The 14,993-nt window shown below is 42.6% G+C and overlaps 1 protein-coding gene across 3 annotated transcripts in view; it reads right to left on the reverse strand.

Moving 5' to 3' along the window:
- Positions 1–1,917: 1,917 nt before the first annotated feature.
- The window catches only part of svild (supervillin d), a 46,722-nt gene continuing 33,646 nt past the window's right edge, over positions 1,918–14,993 (reverse strand). For all 3 annotated transcript variants that reach the window (XM_030400680.1, XM_030400681.1, XM_030400682.1), the window contains 21 exons: positions 13,084–13,231; positions 12,314–12,397; positions 11,947–12,033; positions 10,427–10,610; positions 10,163–10,335; positions 8,857–9,021; positions 8,498–8,634; positions 8,249–8,396; positions 8,006–8,151; positions 7,670–7,845; positions 7,343–7,481; positions 6,608–6,908; positions 6,362–6,516; positions 6,172–6,274; positions 5,871–6,078; positions 5,649–5,782; positions 5,398–5,553; positions 4,191–4,334; positions 3,942–4,054; positions 3,457–3,612; positions 1,918–3,242 (listed from right to left, as the gene is read on the reverse strand). In XM_030400680.1, the coding sequence (XP_030256540.1) occupies positions 3,156–3,242; positions 3,457–3,612; positions 3,942–4,054; positions 4,191–4,334; positions 5,398–5,553; positions 5,649–5,782; positions 5,871–6,078; positions 6,172–6,274; positions 6,362–6,516; positions 6,608–6,908; positions 7,343–7,481; positions 7,670–7,845; positions 8,006–8,151; positions 8,249–8,396; positions 8,498–8,634; positions 8,857–9,021; positions 10,163–10,335; positions 10,427–10,610; positions 11,947–12,033; positions 12,314–12,397; positions 13,084–13,231 (3,144 nt within the window). In that variant the 3' untranslated portion in view covers positions 1,918–3,155. The remainder of the gene's footprint in view (positions 3,243–3,456; positions 3,613–3,941; positions 4,055–4,190; positions 4,335–5,397; positions 5,554–5,648; positions 5,783–5,870; positions 6,079–6,171; positions 6,275–6,361; positions 6,517–6,607; positions 6,909–7,342; positions 7,482–7,669; positions 7,846–8,005; positions 8,152–8,248; positions 8,397–8,497; positions 8,635–8,856; positions 9,022–10,162; positions 10,336–10,426; positions 10,611–11,946; positions 12,034–12,313; positions 12,398–13,083; positions 13,232–14,993) is intronic.

Here is a 14,993-nt window from a genome sequence, read left to right on the forward strand (position 1 = left end):
ATGTGCTGCACCCCAGCTGAGCAGGTGTTGTTGTTTAGAAACAGCTCAAAATGCACGAGCCAGGCAGTAGGGAGCTGATATTCACATTTCAGACACAAAGTTTGAGAAATTTCCAACCGCACACAAGCGAAAAAAAGCACGTCAAGGAACTCCTTAGGTTTGTTTTCGTTGTTTCATTTTCTTCTCATAACTTATTGATTATGTTTGGCCCAAAAGGTTTTTCAGAATTAAAGGGGGAGAGCTCAATAGAAGGTAAAAGTTGGGCAGACAGCACCCCCTGGTGGTTAAACATGAACACAACCGTCAAGTAGCATTAACATAAGTCGGCTTTAATAGGCCCTCAGAAAAAAATGGAACCAAGATAACCTTTGACCTTTGGTAACCTGGGTATCTGTTGAGGATTTAAGCAACACAGAGGAGAGTTATTCCACAGTTTAACAGTGACACCAAAGCAAATAATCAGTATTTCTTTTGACTCACTTTCATGTTTAGTGTGTTAATATAATTACACATTTAACTGAATAAATGAAACCGTTTAAGCAGCTATCAGTCAATCAATCAATATTTGTAAGTGAACAACTGCACAGCTGAATATTTGTAGAGGAAATGTGACACTGGTCACAAACCCTGAGAAAAATCACAGTTTTTTGCATATAGCCTCAGCTCTAATGAACTTTTTTCTATATAAGGCTAAGCTAAAGATGGTTTTGTTTTCCAGTCCACAACTGTACTGTTTTGTTTCATTTCACTCTTATAATGTTGTTGCTAGTTGAAGAAGTGAGCCGTGCTAATGTTAGGCTACGCTCAGCAGAGGATAAAGTTGGCTGCTAGCCTTCCTACTGTTAGCTGCTAAAGTTCAAGGTTTTTCCATAGGGGTCCGTGTAAGTGCAAAGACTGAGCTAAAAGCAGAGTGAGTGTGACTTACATGACTGAGTTGGTCACAACAGGAATGGTAACGTTGTTTCCTGTCTGCTGGGTGTGTAAATACACAGCTTCTTGCTAACAAGTTGCCGCTAATCACCTTAAAAGCTAGCATTCCGAGTGTTTACAGCTTGTTTCTGCTGCCGCCAAGAGGCAAAATAATTAACGCAGGCTTAATATGTCATGGTCAAATTCTTACACATTGCACTTTAATGATGATGATACAAAAAAATGTTTTGAATTAAAAAAAAAAATTCTAAACAACACATCAATTTTGTCAGATATGGATCCTGGCCGGGAGACATTTTAATGAAATTGCTCTCTGAGGCGACTGAGTCAAAGTGTTGACTGAACCAAAAATGATAGAATGCAACAAACAGGCCTGTCAGATAGTGGACATTTTTGACTGGTCGAGCACAGATGTTACTCATAAACATGAGCTGTATTCAATTTAGATGGACAAGGTCGAGGACTCTGCTTCTGTAACCGCTGGCTGTCTGGCAGTGGAGCTTTTCCGGGACCCCCTTAATGAAATGGAGCCGTCGTTAATGTTATTAGTTCCACCTTTGCTTTCCCTGCAATGACAAGTCTAAACGCCTGCCATCATAAGCTTTATGATGATGTTGAGGAAATAAGTGGCTCTGTAATGTTATGTTTAACTGTTCTGCTGTTATAATTCAGATTTTACTGGTTTTGGACGTTACTATGTCTTAAAATCACCTTCTGAGAATCTCCTATAGATGCTCAACTGTCATCAAACCCAGATACTGTGCGGTTGTGTTGTTATTATGGAAAACAGCATGTGTTGCAAGAAAAAGTACTCTTTTAAAATATCAGAAACAAGCAGAAAACACACAAAGGAAAAACACAGATGTCTCTCATAACACTTACTAAGGCCCAGCTGCATTCAAGTGCCCAAGAAAGCGATACTTAATTTGATTATTTACACCTGTGTGTCTCTGACTTTTGCCTTTCAACAAGAAAATCAGAAGCAAACATTTTTAAAAATACTTTATTTAAAAGGGAATCTTGAGCGTTAATATCTCGTTGTTTTTCCCCCGCCACCAACGTTCACGTTTATGTGCCTGGAAGCTGGTCTCCAACGCCGATGTATCACAAATGAATACATGATTGTAAAGCAGAACTTTTTGTGAACATCATGCAGAGAAATTCCTAATTCAGACATGGCAGTTTGTTCAACACATTTTGAAGTTTACATTTGTGGTTTCAGCTACAGCTATAAAGGAAGTTTATACAGCACAGTGACTTTCTCGCTGTCTCTCTCTCTCTCTCACACACCCACACACACATAATACTTTAAAGTTTCACATTATCACACTCATACACATAGATTCACAAACAAAACCCATTTATAACAAGACAAGAAGATTAGATTTGGTCCCAAACAACCAGTTGATCAGAGGGCTGCCATTGCTGTCACCCTGGCAGTTTATTCATGAGAGCCGGAAAGTATTCAGTACCGAACTTGGAGATATATGGGTCCGTTTCAGTGACAGATGTGATGGTGTATGTGCAAAGACTTCACGTTTTAATTTTCTTTGGGAGGTTGAACTTTTGGATTCTGTTACACCAACCTCTGCACGCACATCTGTTAGCAGAAAAAGATAAAGTGAATATTTTTGAGTGGAGACGGGCGTTAAGATTACAATCTTGTTTCACCAGTGACCACAAATTACAGGGATTGTTCTCAGAACTCTCACTTGTTTGGTGTCTTTTTCTTTGTGATCCTCTAAGTGGAGACATTTCTGCTGAGCAATTTAATCCCATTACAGAGAGCTGGATTTTTCCATGAATTCTAAAATGGATCAATAACTCCCCCAGTTAAAAAAAAAAAAAAAAAAAAGAAGAAAAGTCGCGGGTGACTTTCATACAAACCCATTCTCGCACAGAAATTGACATAAAAACACATTCATATATAGTATATTACATATTTATAACGTGTGGGTAACTATTTTCTAACATACAAGGGAAACATCTCGCCATCAAAAAGATTAACAATTGCACATAATGGTTAGCTAAAATGTTTCATAGACACGTTAAAAACGGAATCGTTCTTAAAAAATAGATCGACATTTGAACAAAATTGTACATTTTCTTTTCTTTATCCTTTTACAAAATTAGGACCTGATTTTTTTTTTCTTTCTTGGAGTAAAAAAAAAAAAAAGTAAGAAAAGCTGCTGAGAACATTAAAAAAAACAGGCTGATTTGTGTTTTTAAAACAGGCCCTTGCTTTTCTTCAGGTTCTTTTGCTTCCAGTTTGGCAGGGCGTTGAACTCAACTCGACTCATCTCAAGAAGGGTCTGCGAAAACATAAAGGTCAGACAGCAACTGTTAGATGAGAACCTTTGCTTTAAGACCAATCTGTTAATGAACTGCAGATTTGTATGACTATCAGGAAGGTTGTGGGAGGTTTCTATTGTGATTTTTTTTCTCCAACATTTCAGCTTCTTACTTATATTAATCATTCTAGTCCTAAGTCCTCTGATCGTATTGCACGGCAGCTGACTGTCCTACCTTGAAGTCCTGGTCGGACAGGTAATCCTCCAGGCGTAGAGGGTCCACTCCCTCTGGTGGCGGTTTCCTGGTCAGCTCCTCGATGGAGTACTGCTGCTTACTGAGTTTAGACAGCGCCTCCTTCACTAACATCACCTTGTTCTTGGAGCGCTCGACCTGCAAGCACATTGAACTCAGGTTAACAAATGCACAGTTGGAATCTCCTGTAGTTACAATTCCTCTATACGTAAAGCTAGAACTACACATTTTATGCCGTATAGTCAACATTACACTCGCTACAGTCTTCACATGACAGCTCTAAAGAGACATATGTGGGGGAGGACACTGTGTTTGAACAGATCTGGTTGAGTGAGATGATTTGGATTTTTCTGGTGTTGACTCCTCCTGTCTTGTCTGTGACACTGACGCCTCTCCTAACCCCGACACACGTTCGGACAGTAAAAACAGAGACATGAGACGGAATGACGGACAGCATGGTATCCCACCGTAGAAGCGATACTGGTGTCCTTTTCCCAGTATGGGAAGATGTTGGTGAAGGTGAGAGGTTCACAGCCTGCTAGGACCAGATACGCCAGAGGGGGGCGTCGAGGGTTCTTCTCTGTGAATCGTAACATCAGCCAGTGTGAGGGAGACATGAAAAACCAAAAACATGAGCAGATTACTTAGTTAAGTGTTTGGCTGCCATTTTTTTCTTTTTAGCTGTCACTGATTGCTGGAGATGAATGATCTCTGACCTTTGCAGTACTGCAGCACCGTCTCCATGGCGCACTTCCTCTCGTTGTTCCAGCGGATCTTTGCGGAGCCGGTGCACTGTGTGTCGTCAGGCTGCCAGCCCTGCCAAAGGTACACCTCCATCCGGTTATCCAGCAGGAATAAGGCTGGAGAAGCAACAGCATGGGTGTTAGATAAGAAGGCAGGGCACTTACTGGACATGTTTATCCAGTAGCACTCTGAGGTAATATCGCACAGCTAATGTTGTCCATGCTACAGCTTGTGATAGAGTCTGAGTAGGGAACACTATACATCTGAATGTTTCTGTAATTTGTGTTCCAGACGAGACTGCGAAAGTTCATCTCTGCAATCTACAAAGGATGTTTGAGGAGTGACTCAAGTGGGCAAAGCTTCCAGACACTGTGGCAGTGGGATTTAGTCCCTGACATCTAAACTAACAAACAGATGTATTTTTTGAATAAACACTCCTCAGTTGCTGCTAAACAAAATACAATTTTGTCTGTCTTTGTCAGGTAAGAACATTTAACAGCTGCATTTATATTCCAGTATTGACTTCAGAACGCTGTGTAACCTTGCTCTAGGATCTCAAGTAGTTTTACATTAATCTATGTTCAAATGAGAAAGGAAACTGTTCCACAGAAAGCATCAGTCAAATAGTATCCACTGAGCAATTCATATACCAAGGACGTCAATTCATTATCGTCATCGAAGAGGAGCTAGAATAAGCTTTTTCTGACGTTTATTTAACTTCTAGTACAGACATCCAAAGGACAACTTCTTGGGGTTCAAAATTCAAGTTTGTATGATATTTTTCTTGGACTCATAGCAAAAGTCAAAAGGGAAGAACCAAACATCGAGCTTCGACCGCAAAAGACCGTAGTCCAATAATTAACTGAGCTGACTACCAGCTTTATTAGAAACCAGATTTTGGTCCTCAATCCTTCATCGGTAAGGCTGTTGTTCAAAGTTGGGAAAACTGTTGATGCTTTTGTTGAAGTGAGTCCAATAAAGACGTCATAAAAACTTTAATTTTGAACCATGGATGTCTGTAATTGAGGTTGAAAAGATGCCTTTACTGACATCTAAAAACTTTCCTTATGAACCATGTATGGGTGTCACTTGGACATCAAAAATTAAAGTTAAAAAGTCACAAAACTGTTCATTCAGGCCCCTTGATAGATGTCTTCTGAACGTTTCTTCATTCGTTACCTGGCTGCTGCGCTGAGTAGAGATTCTCCTGCAGGAAGGGCATCGCCATGACTCCCTCTGTCACCCTGGCTGGATACAGCTTCTCCTCCCCTTCGAACACCCCCGAGCTGGCACTCAGTCTGAAAAGCCTGGGGGTGTAGTTGTACTTCCCTGGATCTGGTTACGATACACATCACAGCACGTCAGCTCACACGTCATTAATGATCTTTCTCTGACTTGCTGATAATTTGTGTGTGAAAGTGAGGACGCACCTTGCAGCATGCAGTCGTAGGCCTTCTTGTCCTGCGGGCCCAGAGCCTTTGTGAACTCTGTGGGCTCAGATCCTTCCTCCACCTCCTCCACTTCCAACCTGCTGGTGCTGCTCAGACCTAACTCTGAGGGACACCTTTAAAAATGCAAACACAGACAAATGTTGGTTCACACACATCTGTCTATTAGAGGTCTATTTATACGTCCATGCCTCGTGTGTTTACCTCTCGGTTATTTTGTCCGCAGCTCTTTTGGCCACCTGCCTGGCCCCGGCGTGTGCCTTACAGCCGTGCCACAGGTACAGACGGCCTTTCTGGGCGTTGAGAAGCACCAGGCTGGCACGAGAGCGCAGACTGGCACGCTGGCAATCCACCTCCACCAGCGTGGCCTCCCTCTCTGCCTCACCACGGACGCAGAACAACCTCCAGCCGCCTGAGGAGAAGCACGCAGAGAGAGAAGTGTTTGATATTCAAATTGACATCAAATTAAATCAGCAGTATGACAGGGCATGTTTTGTTTGTTTACCCGTGTTGCTGCTGCCGTCTTCTCTGCTGCCCTTGTGGATGATCAAACCTCCCTGGAAGAGCTGGAGGAAGCACGGAGGCTCTTTTCCCTCAGTCACCAGCACCTGGAAAGCCATGAATGGGGTCAGGAACTTCACCATAAAAAAAAATATTTTATTGATTGTGTCTACTTGTGATGGACTGGTACTCACTTGTGACCCCCTGTGGCTACCCAGCTCCACCGTCATCAGAGCCGAGGTACCTTTCTCGCTCACACTGGAGTGACGGCCTTGCCAGAAAAAGCAGGCGGTCCTCTCTCTTCCAGGAGCACCGGCGCTCAGCTCTCCGGGTTTCTGCCGCTTCCCCACTGACAAAAACAGAAGAAAACTCGCTATAGGACTGCAAACTATCGTTAAATAATCCTCTCGCGTGCTGCTTTTTTTTCCCTCCTGACTCACCAAGTGTGGTGATAGAGTACGTCCAGCGGATGATGTAGGTGTCGCCCTCGTGCAGTTGGCCCAGGCTCTCTTTGGGCAGCTCCTCCTCACCGTGCTCTTTGATGTGCCAGGCGTCTACAGTGACTGTCGCCAGCTCCGCTTGTCTCCCGTCGTCCGCCCTCACCACACCATGCCCCCGATGGACGTTCACCCCCTCCAGGACCGTCTTTACCGGCTCTGGCTCGTTGTCAAGAAGGGCCTTGGCATCACATGGCTGCAGGTCCAAGTCGAACGAGGGGCGTTCAGTGGTGTGGACCGGGCTCTGTCAAGACAGTGTTTTAGTCATTTGTTGCTTCAGTCAGTGCAGGGGTCCCCTCACCTTCTTGAACATCAAATTCAATGACTTCTCACAGACTAAATTCCCTCAAATTCAAGTGCCGAACATGAGTTTGAGACACAGATCAAAGTTAGCTACTGTGACTGCACTAGAATTTTTATGAGACTTGTAGGGTTTTCAGGTTCACTCAAGTTCAACCTCAAGTTCACAAACTGTCAAGGTTTTTTAAAGCTATGACTGAAGAGTGTTTCTCATTAATACCTTTAAAAGAGATGTCAGTTACCCGCACATCAACATCTGAGCGAGCAAACGAGAAATAACGAAAGCACTGAATCAAGAAGTAACCAAATATGAACCCAAAACAGATTCATTAAAGATTTCACTGAACACAGAGTCACTGTTAGTCTAATCCTATCCACCTTGACTTCCTCGGCTTGAGCTGCTGCTTCCTCCTTCTTCCTCTCGGCCCAATCCAGGAACTTCTCTTTGAACAGGGCCGTCTCATTGTGCTCCGACAGCCGGCCATACAGAGTCCAGCTCGGACGACCCTGCCCCTGCCTGGAAATCACACACACACACACACACACACACACACAGAAGAAAACATTTAAAACCCTCTGTGCAGCTGCACTGGCATAATGACACCACTAGGGGCTACAATAACACAACCAGTAATCTACTGCACGGCGCTGCATTCATCAAAGCAGGCACTCAAAAAGTGGTAGGATTAATGAAGTGATACTCACAGAGGCACATTATTGTCGGTGCAGGAGGCATCTAAAGGGTTCACTCTGCAGTTGCTGTAGTCATAGCTGCCGCTGTAGAGCTGTTTGCCCAGTTTTACAGCAACTTTTCTGTCGCTCAAAGACACATCTTTCCCATGCCAGACGTACACCTCACTGCCAAAATCAAACACCAACACCTGGTTTGGTGATTTGGGGAAGAAGGAGAGATCAGGGAGAACGTTTTTACAATGCAAACACAACGGAAACACTGTCAGGGTTATTATGGATGCAATACATCACATGTGTTTTTTTTCCACACTTGGAAACATGAGGTCATGGCTCTGGAAGCGGTGTTACCTCTTTAGAGTCGAGCAAGGAGACACTCGGTATGGAGGCCCAGGCGTCTTCATGAGGCACCAGTTTGTCTCCCTGGAGTCTGTACACACCATTAGAGTCCAATATACCGCTCTCATACAGCTCGTCCTCCTCGGGCTCCCCTGCTCCTACAAACACACAGGCACATACAAAGAGCAGGGTGAGTATGTAAGCGTATATACGGTGAGACCAAACTGTATATAATGGATGTGTGTGCGTACGAACCTCTGTATTTGGTCTGTCCTCCCAGCAGGCTCCAGAACTCTCTGGCCCATCGACTATCAGTGTTGATGCCCTCCTCCAGCACCGTCACCTGTGGGGCTTTACACCCGAGGTCCCTCTTGGCCTGAACAAACTGAGCCATCTCCGATGCCTGCTCGACACAAAAATAAAAACACACTGTACATGTCACAGCCGTCTGAAGTCTTCTCAGGCTTTCTTCTAACTGTTCATTCTACGTGAAAGTGTCCCTACCTTAGCTTTCTCAATGACGTTGGCAAACTCTCCGCTCCACATGAAGCAGTGCTTTGGCGTTATGAGAAGGAAGCAGTCGCCGCTGTTCAGAGAGCTGGCTGTGGGCTCCATCAGGCGCACCTGGACGTGCCTCCGACCTACAAACAAAGCAGTTCATAGCCTTAATGTGAAACGGAAATCACTGATAGAAAGTGTTTCACCGGTTCATTAACTTCTTCAGAAATGACGCATGAAACACATTTCCAGTCTTTTTTTTTTTTTTTACAAACAGTTATGGTTGATAGATCACAACTCTTCACACCTGAATTCATAAAGTATGTATACAAAACAAACACAGACAACTCTCTCGTGTTTCTGACCTTTAATACGGATGAGCATGAGCTTGTTGAAAGGCAGGGTGCTGTTGTTGGTCACAACATCGGTGGACTTGACGCTGCGCAGGTTGACCTTGCGGAAGTTCTCTTTGCTGGCGAGACCCGCCAAGGCCACATCAGCCAGGTTCGGATTTCTAGAGTGTTTCGCCACTTTGAAGGAGAGAGAACGAGTCAGGTGACATTCTATATACATGAACACCCGGTAAACACAGTTATAACACACAAAACCACAAACAGATTCATGACGTATATCACAAGATACAGGACATGTTTTCCTAATTTCTTCTTTCATGTGAGCTAGACTAGACAGCTGATCATAGCTGCGGTGCTCACTTCCTCTTGTGTAACCTGTGAAGAAGATCGCTGAGGTCAGAGTACTCTGTGAAGTGCATCGATAAAGAGGAACTGAATGTAACAAACATGCAAGCAGCAGAGTAGGACTGAGAATGTAGTATATTAATATCAGGTAGTGAACACGTACAGCTGCAGAACAGCTTACGTCCTCGAGTACAGCTAATCAGTATCCAGCTTCGACTTAATATGTTTACTGTGTACACAGTGAAGTAACCGGGTTACTGTTGGATTCCTGCGGTAATCTGGGTTCTTAATCATCATGTAAATAAGACATCTGGTCTCTGTAATCAGGTTAGGGAATTAAAGAAATACAATTTCACACCTTTATTTTTGCTGGCGATAGCGGATGTTTTTGGCCACTTAGAACCAGTTAGAATCACTGTGATGGCAGAATTAGTTACAAAGTTCATCTAAAACTTAAACTGACACAGAGTAGTTGGTCATACAGTTTTTTTGGCTACAAAACCTTTTCTGGATGGATGATAATAAAAAAAACTTGACCTGTGTTTTAGGAGGGAAACCTGTTATGTGGCAGATTTAACCTGTAGGGAGACAAGATGTTGCCTGACAAATGTTTTACCACTGCAACTGTAGTTCTGCTGTCTTAAACACAATACGAAACATTCATAACTAAATACTTACAGTTCATTACTAAAGTTTTTTTCATTTTCTAGATAACCTGTTAGGAAATTAAAGTGGTGTTCAATTTTTTTTTTTTTTTTACCAGATTCCACACTGAACGCCTGTGATCCATTTTTTTCTTCATGTCATTTGTTAAAATACACCAGGATGGCACACTAAGCTCTTAAGCACTTAAAGCCAGTGGAAAAGAACATATCAGAAGCTCTAAGTAGATATCATTAGACAGAATTTGTGGACTGAACTTTTGCTCTCTGAAATCTGCAGAGTCACAGTAAGTTAGTCTGAGCGGTCTCACTTCTCTCCACTTGGATCCTCTTGGTCTCCACCGATGCAACATTCAGCCTCTGCTCGGTGTAGACCTGGCGGATGTCGTTGCGGGCAGCCAGAGCCCGCAGAGGATTCCTGGAGCCCTGATTCCTTCTGGCTGGTCGAACTGCTCGCTTGTGTTCTGCTACAGCTGAGGTGAGCCTGAAGACATGGATACAATAAATTCAAGCAAACGACCTGAGAATCATACTAGGAAAATAGTCAAAAAAAGAATTTATTATCATGAACTAACTTTGGTGTATCGGCCTGGATCTGGCTGAGGTCGTCCTCCGTCAGCACCACGCTCGAGTCCTGGAGAGAGGAAGGCGAGACGGATCTGTAGAAGTTGCCGAACGTCTCGTCATCATCCAGGGTCATCACCTCTTTCTCCGTCTCTGTTGTCACCTCGATGGTGGAGGTCTTGCTTTTGCTCACGCCTGACCCGGTGACCATAGCAGGAAACAAGAGGAATGGAACAGGAAGTGTTACAAAGACCTTTTCTCTGCTAATAATTTCTTCTCTCTGAATTCTTTGAATTCTTTGATTTCTCCAGTGCTTTTAACACCATTCAGCCACTGCTACTGGGGGAGAAGCTGCGGGTGATGGGTGTAGACGACACAATGATCTCCTGGATTACTGACTACCTGACAGGCAGGCCACAGTTTGTCCGTATGGGCAGTGTTCTGTCTGATGCGGTGGTTAGTGATACAGGAGCTCCACAGGGGACTGTACTGTCTCCTTTCCTGTTCACCTTATACACCACTGACTTTCAGTACAACACCGGGTCGTGTCACCTGCAAAAGTATTCTGACGACTCGGCTGTTGTTGGGTGTATAAGTGAGGGACAGGAGGAGGAGTACAGGGCACTGGTAGACAACTTTGTGGAGTGGACTGGACAGAATCACCTGCGGCTGAACATCAGCAAGACCAGAGAGATGGTGATAGATTTCAGGAAGAAGAGGAAGAAGGCTTTCCAACCTCTGTGCATTCTGGGAAAGGATGTGGAGGCGGTGGAGGATTACAAGTACCTGGGTGTTACCATCAACCACAGACTGGACTGGAGATCTAACACTGAAGCTGTTTACAAGAAGGGGATGAGCAGACTTTACTTCCTGAGGAAGCTGAGATCCTTCAACGTGTGCAGCAAGATGTTGGAGATCTTTTATCAGTCTGTGGTGGCCAGTGTACTTTTCTTTGCTGTGGTTTGTTGGGGAAGCAGCATCGGAGCCAGCGACACCAACAGACTCAACAAACTGATCAGGAAGGCTGGCTCTGTGATTGGCTGCAAACAGGACACTCTGGAGGCTGTGGTGGAGAGGAGGACACTGAAAAAACTGTTATCCATCATGGATAATCCTCTCCACCCTCTCCAACTCACACTGGTCAGACAGCGGAGCACCTTCTCCGGAAGGCTGCTTCAGCTTCGCTGCCACAATCCATCACTTTATATAATAACTCTCTCACCTCTGCCTGACTGAGAACTCCGGTCTCTCTACTGTTTTGTTGTATATATTATTATTGTTTAGTGTTTATAGCACACTGTGCACTGTATATATACACTATGTATATATTGGATTCTATTTATGTGTTTTAAGTGTTTTATTTGCTGACCCACTACTGCTGTAACAAAATAATTTCCCAGTCTGGGATCATTAAAGTAATTCTATTCTATTCTATTCTATTCTATTTTTGTGTTTGGTGTGTTGGATATCCTGTACTGTGAGCCTGTGGAATGTTTTGTATAAGATTCAACAACAAATAGAGGCCCTGTACCTTTATTGTGGAGCTTGTCGAGGAAAGACTCCAGCTTGTCGAGTCTTTTATCTCCTTCCACCTTCACATCAGTTCTACTGGAGATTTCTGTTGAGCAAAAATAAACAATCGTGGCTTAATACACTTATTTATTAAAATATGATGTCATTTTCTGGTAACATGTATGAAATGCAGTTAATAAAAAAAGGATTTCACTGAAATGTCTGGAATTTGGAGAATCTTGTGACACACATAGCCACACTGTTCAAGTATCAATAAACTTTAAATATTCACAACATCTGTTGTATCAACAGAGGTATCAAGTTAATCACTTTATTGATTAACCTTATTCACACACTGATATCCTGCTATGCAAGTTGTCTCATACCTTCCAGCGGCTTCACAGGTGTGGCATTAGACTTCTTGAGAGAAATAAGAGGCGACTCTTCCTTTCCAGTATCTGTCACAAGACCTGGAGGAAAACATTGGGGGGAAATTAGGGCCGCAACTTCAATTAATTTGCCTGTTATTTTCTCGATAAATTGTTTTGTCTATAAATGTCATAAAACAATGAAATGGTCAAAGGTATCGTAATGCAATGACTCGTTTCAGTACAAAGTGCACACATATAACTATTTATATACATTTTTTTTTTTAAATATGAGAAACACAAGCAGCAAGTTCTCATGAGAGAATGTCAGAGAAACAAATCAAAAAGAAAAAAATGACTGAAACTATCAGTGCATGAAATTTGTTGCATATTCATTTTCTGACAATCAACCAATCGATTCATGAACTAAACACTGCAGCTCTAAAAGGTATCATTCTTAGGGCTGAACTTCATGGTCCCCACATTCAATTTCCATTAACTGAAGATATTCTATCCTACTGAATGTGCTTGAGCCTGAGTATTGAGGAGCCAAAGTGCTATATATAATGTTATAAGAGCTAAATTGTTATTTTTCAATTGTTTGACCTATTTAATTATGTGAAATTAGATAGATTTTGTAATTTCATGTCAATTTTTCATTTTACAAATGGCTACGTGTAAGACCTGACATGCACGAGAAGGAATGCTTTAGTCAAGCAGCAGCAGTAGAACAATGAGCACGCTCGACTCCTGTCAAGCCAAACTACACAAACAAAGTTTAGTTTCACCTCTCTTGGCCATGCGTCCGGCCACAGTGAACTGGACGGAGTCGTTGGCTGCCCCTTTGCCTTTGTTCTTCCACTGCTCCTCCTTGTCTTTAAGGATCTTCATCCTCTCAGCCAGCGACGTTTTGGCAACAGCGTCTACACTGGACTTCTGTTGGAACAATTATTCAGACAGACAGCTGTGAGGACACTGTGAAGTAAACCATGAGTTAGCGAGAAAGTTTGCACGCGGCCAGGAGTCTACTTAAGATATTGAAGCAACCTCACAGGCGAAACATAATTTATTAAAGATCCCATTACTTCCTAATTTTTTTTTCTGAGGGCTTTTGGCTTGTTCCAAAAAGCGATTGATTCCAGAAGTTTTCACCATGTTATTCAAACTTTATTTTTACAACAAGAAACATGATGAATGTTGAGGCCTGACAGTAAAACACCAAAATCCCTGTTTATATACTAAGGCAATCCATCAGCCCCAATTCAGTAGAGCTTTACTTGGGTGATTTACTCCTGCTGCCACTTTTGCACCTGAACTCCACCATTAAAAATGAATTAGCTGAGGTTTAATGGTCCCCTTGGTCCTACTGGACCCCGGGAGCTGTTAGAGTAATTAATGGTATTCTACTCCAAAATATTTTGAGTTTTACAACCCTGCCTGAGTTTTTACTAGCTGCTTTCCTTTATCCCTTTGCTAATAATGAGCAATTCACTGTGTGTAATGTGCCATGAATGGTGACTTCCGTTTTTACAGTAGGTTACAAACAGAACAGCTCTGCAAAGGCAGACCTAACATCCACAGGAGTCACAGACGCAGAAAATAAATAAATAAATCCACATGAGTGCACGAGCAGAACACAAAATGACAAACAAATTGCTGAAGATCCCGAAACTCAGACAGGAATTTTCTTTGTGGATGAAGGATGATGTGAGATCTGCTGACTGTCACTCTGTAACTCAGAGCATCATCTTTAATGTAAGCTCTGAAGAGTCAACTTAAGCATTCACAGATGTCAGAAGCTTTTAAGTGAAAAAGATGTTGTGGCTGAGGTGGTGAACTGCAGCCAGATGGATAGATTTCTATGTGGGACTTGAATAGGACGAGATTCTTGCAAAATCAGCCGTCGTTTCTCTAATTCTTTTACATTAAATTGATGTTGATGCAAACAGGCTGAATGATTTGTCATTTCAAATTGGTTGTCTACATAGTATGTAACTAGACGAAGGCTGTTCCAAGCATAATGTAATGTATTTAAAAATGAAAGGACAAGTAAAGAAATAGAGTGATAATGATATCAAAATTTCCTCCAGAGGTGTCTTCCTCAAAGATGTTTCCTCACTTGAGAACTTTACTGACATGCAAAGAGCATATTAACTTGAGAACCACCAAGATTCTTCAGTTTGTAGTTTTTTCAAAGAAGCCAATGGCTTGCACATAACTTTGTGTGAAATTCCTGCAGCTTGCTGAAGTTGTATCTTCGCATCACAGTCTCAGGATTCATTGTTTAGCTATACAACAGCTAGCACAGCCAGATAAACTGTAAGTTTGATGTTTTACAAAATGGCAGGCTCAAATATCTTTCTGGTATTAGCTGATGACATTTTCAAAGTTAAAAATGTGGTTTTAAAGAGGTCAAGACTCCAGCAACACTTAAAGTATACAGAACAGCTTCATTGTTAGACCAACATGTTTCGGCTTGTGGCCCTAATCGGGGTCATCCTGATAAAAACTTGTTTCACCACAAGCTGAAACACATTGGTCTAACAATGAAGCTGCTCTGTATACCACATGTGCTGCTGGACTTATGCTCTTTTTAGACTTTATTTCCTTCTCCATGCACCTTGGTCGTGGCAGAAACCCCAACTCTGCTTATGAATCACAAATTTAAACACGCAGTCACATGAATACAGTTTTGTGA

Source organism: Sparus aurata, chromosome 20, assembly GCF_900880675.1.
Source record: "Sparus aurata chromosome 20, fSpaAur1.1, whole genome shotgun sequence".
Lineage (NCBI taxonomy): Eukaryota > Metazoa > Chordata > Actinopteri > Spariformes > Sparidae > Sparus > Sparus aurata.